The 6476-nt window shown below is 40.6% G+C and overlaps 1 protein-coding gene across 1 annotated transcript; it reads left to right on the forward strand.

Annotated features, from left to right (window-relative positions):
- Window positions 1-1375: 1375 nt before the first annotated feature.
- On the forward strand, window positions 1376-6476 carry LOC131369788 (toll-like receptor 1). The gene is made up of 2 exons (XM_058416639.1): window positions 1376-1831; window positions 2489-6476. Exon 2 carries the CDS (start codon window positions 2490-2492, stop codon window positions 4953-4955), a length of 2466 nt encoding a protein of 821 aa, XP_058272622.1. The 5' UTR covers window positions 1376-1831; window position 2489; the 3' UTR covers window positions 4956-6476.

A 6476-nucleotide genomic window follows, 5' to 3' on the forward strand; every position in this document is an offset into this window, starting at 1 on the left:
TTTATCCATTCCTGCTCGGTCTGCGCACAATCCCGAACGAGCCGTCAGCTACCAGAAGGTCTACTTCAACCACTGCCAGTTCCACGCCGACCCTGGTCTCACATCTCAGTAGACTCTCACAGACCTCCCTGTCTCTCAATGTTTCACCACAGTCATGGTTGTAATCGACCGATTTTCTCCGAAGTCCTGCAAGTTAATCCCCATGAAAGGCCTGCCTACTGCCATGGAAACAGCCACAGCCATTTTCCAAAACATCTTCCGTCACTATGGCTTACCCGAGGACATTGTTTCTGATCGCGGCCCACAGTTCATATCTCGTGTGTGGTCGGAGTTTTGCAAAGAACTCGGGATCAATGTCAGCCTCAGCTCTGGGTATCACCCCCAGTCCAATGGCCAAGTGGAGCGGCTTAATCAAGAAATTGGGAAGTTCCTATGAACATACTGCAGCCGTGAGCAACACCGTTGGAGTGAGTTTCTCCCCTGGGCTGAGTATGCCCAAAACTCATTGCGCCACTCCTCGACCGGCTTAACTCCCTTCCAATGTGTATTAGGCTATCAACCTCCGCTCTTTCCTTGGTCCGGGGAACCCTCGGATGTGCCTACAGTTGAGGACTGGTCAAGACGTAGTCAGGAGGTCTGGGAAAGAGCCCATGTTCGTCTCCAGAGGGCGATCTGACGACAAGAGATCCAAGCTAACCGGCGTCGGCGTCCCCACCCAGCTTACCAAGTGGGTCAGAAGGTGTGGCTCTCTACTAGGAATATAAAACTGAAACTTCCTTGTCATAAGTTAAGCTTGGTGTAAAATTCTACGCCAAGTTAATCCAGTTTCTTTCCGCCTTGAGCTTCCAGCATCGTATCGTATCTCGCCTACCTTCCATGTGTCTTTACTCAAGCCCTTCCACGAGCCTCAGACCACCGGCCCCGCTATCACTGAACCACCCCCACCACTGGACACTGATGGATTCTACGAGTCTCGGTTTTGCGGTTTTGGTTTATGTTCGCTAGTTATTGATTTTCCGGTTTTTGACCCTTTCGCTTAGCCATATCGATTCCGATTCTTGCCTGCCGTTTTTGTGAATAAAGATCTGCATATGGATTCTACTACGCCTGCCTCGAGCGCGTCCTTACAGTTTGAAGGAGAGGATAACTGCATTTCGTTCAATGACAATAATCAAATGTAATCTAATCTGATAGAATTTTTTGTAAATAGGAGTAACAAAAATTTGTCTAAATTTAAATACTGAAATATTTTATATATCATATACATAAATATTTAATATACTTTAATATTGAATATGGCACATTTCCTTTTGTTTTAGAATTTTTTAAATCCCATTTTAATGTGATCTCTCATCGTTGGGCTAATGCTTATGCGTGCTTAGTGATTTTCTGAAATTTGAATTTAGTTCCTTGTTTCTGGATTGTTACACTTACAATGAATGTCTAAAACTTCCTTTTTTGATACATGCTATTAAGAAAACAGAAGTTTGTTTTATAGTTTTTGTTTTTTACAATGGCAGACTTTATTCACACATTTACATTCTGTCACTGACTGCAAGCATGTGTTATGGTAATAGGTTGCATGGTTAAATGCGTGATGCTTGAGTTACATGGGTGAACTTCCAAGCCGTATTATTTTTGACCACTGCACCAGAACTGCAACATCCATACTGCCACACCCCCCACCCACCACACACAAAGGAAGTTGTAATACTGGGTATTTAATATTTCTAATGACATCTGAGGATTTTTCAGACCCAGAGGAAAAGAGAAGAAGAAACAACTTCTCTATTATCTACAGTTGTGTTTGAGCTCTAACAAAGGCGTTAAGGTAAATAAGAATTTTAGAATTTCATCTTTTACCATATTCATTTGACAAATACATAGTTCGATCATGAATTTATCAGAAGTAAAATACTAATCTTACTAACTAATATGGCTAGAACTTGAATTGCTTGTTTCGATGTGCCTAGAGAAATTAGTTGAGTCACCTGGAAACGTATGAATATATAGCAAATTAATGGTAGCAAATTACGTCAATATGCCTTTTAGGTTGGAAAAGGAAACGCCTTGTTTTAGTAAGTCACTGCTAAATCTAGCATACTGAAACATTTTACTGAGATGCAGTACAGTACAGTGGTTTATCCATGTATGCAAATGCACATGGAAAACTATAGCTTTAACTACTCTTTGTAGCGTTCTTTTTAACATTAATGATTAAAGTGAATTGCAAATAGAATGCACTCATTCTATTGACGTATAGTGTACAGTCATATCCAGAGAAGAAGAGACCACTGAGTACTGTAATGAAGTACAATTACTCAAGTATTACTCTACTCCTGATAATTTGACAATGGCATCCACTATTTTCACAAAATTAGAATTTTACTAAATTGATTCAATAACTTTATATGCCTAACATACTATTTTCACCTGTTACATATAACCTTCAAGTACATGAACTAATTATGGTGTTCTCGTTGTACAGCATGCCACCCACTTTCTGGACGATTGCAGTCCCATCATTCCTTTTAATGGTCAGATCTGCAGTTTTGATGGATGTAGACAAAAAAGTCCAGCTCTGTTCCTTTAGGAGGGAGAATTCAAAGGACCTTACCAACAGCAAACTGAACAGGATCCCATCAAACTTGCCAGATGACACTGAATACTTAGATGTCTCTGAGAACAATATTTCCAGTATTGTCCGTGAAGACCTGTACAGACTCCCTCGCTTGTGTTTTCTCAAGATCACCCACTGTGGCCTTCGATTCATCTCCCCTGATGCCTTCTTCAGTAACTCAGAACTCAAGGTTCTTAACATCTCCTACAACCCACTGACCGTTATTCCATATATGCCTCTGCCACAACTTAGGATCTTAGACCTTTCCGCCAATGCTTACGAGAACTATAGACTTCCAGCCTTTTTCAGTAACTTGACATATCTTACTACCTTCGCAATAGGTAGTACAAAAGTAACCTCAGTTGAAATCGGAGATTTGGCACCACTTCGAAATACAAGTTTAAAACGATTCACATTTGGAAGTGGCACTAAGATACAAAAATACGAAGCTGGTTCTTTTTCTCAAATAAGATCATTGGAGGAAGTGTCTCTGAGAGTGACCTTTTGTGACAAGTTTGATATTTTCAAAACCATGTTAATGGACCTTGACCAAACACATACAAGGAAAATCAGGCTAATCAAGCTCTTTCCAGATCAATGTACAATTACAAGTGATCCTTTTGAAAGTCTTGAGAAACTCCATGTACTGTCCAACTTAACCATTGTGGACACTTTGATAAACAGCTCTGTCATGGTGAAACTCCTCCAAAATATCTGGAAATCATCTTTTGAGGAGCTTGAATTTTTAAACATTACTTATAATGAAGACACACCATATGGGTTTCAATTCCCCAGTCAGAACCATACACTCAGTTTACGAGCAATTGTATTCAACGGTGTTAACCACTATCAATATCGGTATCCTACAGTCAACATGAGCATGGACTTGATTTCTCAGCTGACTTACCTGAAGTTCTCTGGTACTGGAATGAATATTCTTCCATGCAATCTCATTTCAGTTATACCATCCCTGCAAATTTTGGACTTATCAAACAACCTTTTGGATGATACAGGATTCTGGTGGTATTTGTGCTCATATGAGAGTGTGTTTCCAGCTTTGAGACAGCTTTCGTTAAGCAACAATCGTTTTTCGGACCTGGCGTATATTTCGAAGAGGACTCATGAAATGAAGGCTTTAATGTCCCTCGACTTAAGTTTCAACTCCATTCAAATCCGTGCACCATGCTCCTGGCCCTCGCACCTCACTGAACTGAATCTCAGCCATAACAACTTGGGCAACACTGTGTTTCAATACCTGTCCCCTCATTTCCAAAAGATTGACCTCTCCAAAACAGGCATAAGCTTCATCTCCCAAGATGTCCTCTCACAGTTCCCCAGTCTCACACATCTCATCCTGAGCTTTAACAACATACAGCTCATCCCCTCAGATCTCCATGCACCCGCACTGCGAACCCTGTACATTGATCAGAATGCCATCACGTCTATTGACCAGACAGTGCTAGAAGGTCTCTCCAGCCTGCAGATTTTAAAAGCCAGTAACAATCCATTTGTCTGTGATTGTGACAATTTTTGGTTTTTGACCATGTTGAATAAGACTCTTCTTCCTGACTGGCCATTAGACTACACATGCAGTTCTCCACCATCACTAGCAGGAAAGTATTTAGACACTTACAAACCAGTAAAACTTTCCTGTCTACCAGGACTCCAGGCAGCAGTGGCTCTACCTGTAATTATTGCTATTACAGCTGCTTTGGGCATCATTTTCTATGTGTGTGACGGTGTCTGGTACACCAAAATGCTCTGGGTATGGATAAGAGTGAAGCAACAGAGCACCAAACAGACTGATAAATCAACAAACAGCACCTTTCATTACAACGCATTCATTTCCTACAGCCAGCATGATTGCACCTGGGTGGACTCTGAACTAGTCCCGACTTTGGAGAGCGCAGGCTTGAACATCTGCATTCACGAGCGAGACTTTGTACCCGGCCGATGGATTGTGGACAATATCATTAGCTGTGTGGAAAGCAGCTACAAAACAATCTTTATCCTGTCAAAGCACTTTGTTCAGAGCGAATGGTGCAACTATGAGCTCTTTTTCGCTCAGCACAGAGCAATTAGTTTGAATGATGACTCGCTGGTCTTCATCCTGTTGGAGCCCATCCCGTCCGACTCTCTGCCGAAGAAGTTTCTGAGGCTAAGAACCTTACTAAAACAAAAAACCTACCTGGAGTGGCCAAAAGATGAAACCAAGAAAAAAGTATTTTGGTCTAGTCTCAGGTCCATCCTACAGACTGCAGATAAAAGTATGGTGCTGAAAGAGATTGCTTTTGACATAGCTGAAAATGCACTTTTACTGAATGCACAAACGTAAATTTTCCTACAAGAATTTGCCTCCGATATGCAAATAATGGCTTATTTACTGTGTAAATTGGACATACAAGTAAATCTTTGCTGTTACTCTGTCTCCACCTACTGTTAAAATAGCATTGGGTTTGAATTTCAGTGTATCCATGTTATTTATTTTAAACTAATTTAGTGTTTAGTAATATTTACACACATCCTTACAGATGGAGATTGAAAACTTACATTTTTGGTAGTTTTGAGTTATTGTTTCCCCCATGTGGGCTTCCATTTTAGACACATTTACATTTATATTTACACTATTTGGCAGATGACCACATACATTGAGACTTACAGAAGTGCTTTTGAAGTCTTTATCAATGAATACATCAATACTGGTTCACTTGGTCAAGAAAGAATATTATCAGTCTAAAACTCTACATACGTCAGGGATAATCTGATCAATACACCAGCAGTATATGAATGGTCCAGTGACAGTACCACACATGACACAATTTTTAATAAAACAAATGCTTTGCTTTTCAAAACATATTGAGTGGCAGGCGATGTCTGACATAACAATCACAAACATGTTTTTGTAGCCTATAACTAGCCATATGAGGATAATTGACTTCAAAATGGTTCGTGACTATTATTGTGATGTGGTATTGGAGCATCTGTTCCCCCTCAAACATTTTAAAATTCTCATCTAGTAACCAGAATTAAGGGATTGCCTCTATGAGAGGGAGACTTCAAATTTGTCCGAAACTAGGACACTTACTGCCTTACTTACTGCCTTCCAAATGGGGCAGAATGTATTTTTGTCCAAAAATACTGATATGCAAATGATTTATTTGCATATTTCCTGAAATACTGTAATATTCTCTGTGTAATTATTCCAAACAAAACACAAATTCAGTTTTACTCTGGGCAAAAGCAGTGTTAAGGCACCAATAGTGCAATAGATTTAACACATTGCAAGTACACAACTTACACACAACACCAGCACTCACTTTACATATACACCGATCAGGTATAACATTATGAGCAGTGACAGGTGAAGTGAATAACACTGATTATCTCCTCATCATGGCACCTGCTAGTGGGTGGGATATATTAGGCAGCAAATGAACATTTTGTCCTCAAAGTTGATGTGTTAGAAGCAGGAAAAATGGACAAGCGTAAGGATTTGAGCGAGTTTGACAAGGACCAAATTGTAATGTCTAGACCACTGAATCAGAACATCTCCAAAACTGCAGTTCTTGTGGGGGTGTTCCCGGTTTGCAGTGGTCAGTATCTATAAAAAGTGGTCCAAGGAAGGAACAGTGGTGAACTGGCGACAGGGTCATGGGTAGCCAAGGCTCAATGCAAAGGCTAGCCTATGTGATCCGAACCACCAGACGAGCTACTGTTGATCAAATTGCTGAAGAAGTTAATGCTGGTTCTGATAGAAAGGTGTCAGGATACACGGTGCATGACGGGTCAGGGCTGTTTTGGCAGCAAAAGGGGGACCAACACAATATTAGGCAGGTCGTCATAATGTTATGCCTGT

The sequence above is a fragment of the Hemibagrus wyckioides genome, linkage group LG19 (genome assembly GCF_019097595.1).
Source record: "Hemibagrus wyckioides isolate EC202008001 linkage group LG19, SWU_Hwy_1.0, whole genome shotgun sequence".
Taxonomy (NCBI): domain Eukaryota; kingdom Metazoa; phylum Chordata; class Actinopteri; order Siluriformes; family Bagridae; genus Hemibagrus; species Hemibagrus wyckioides.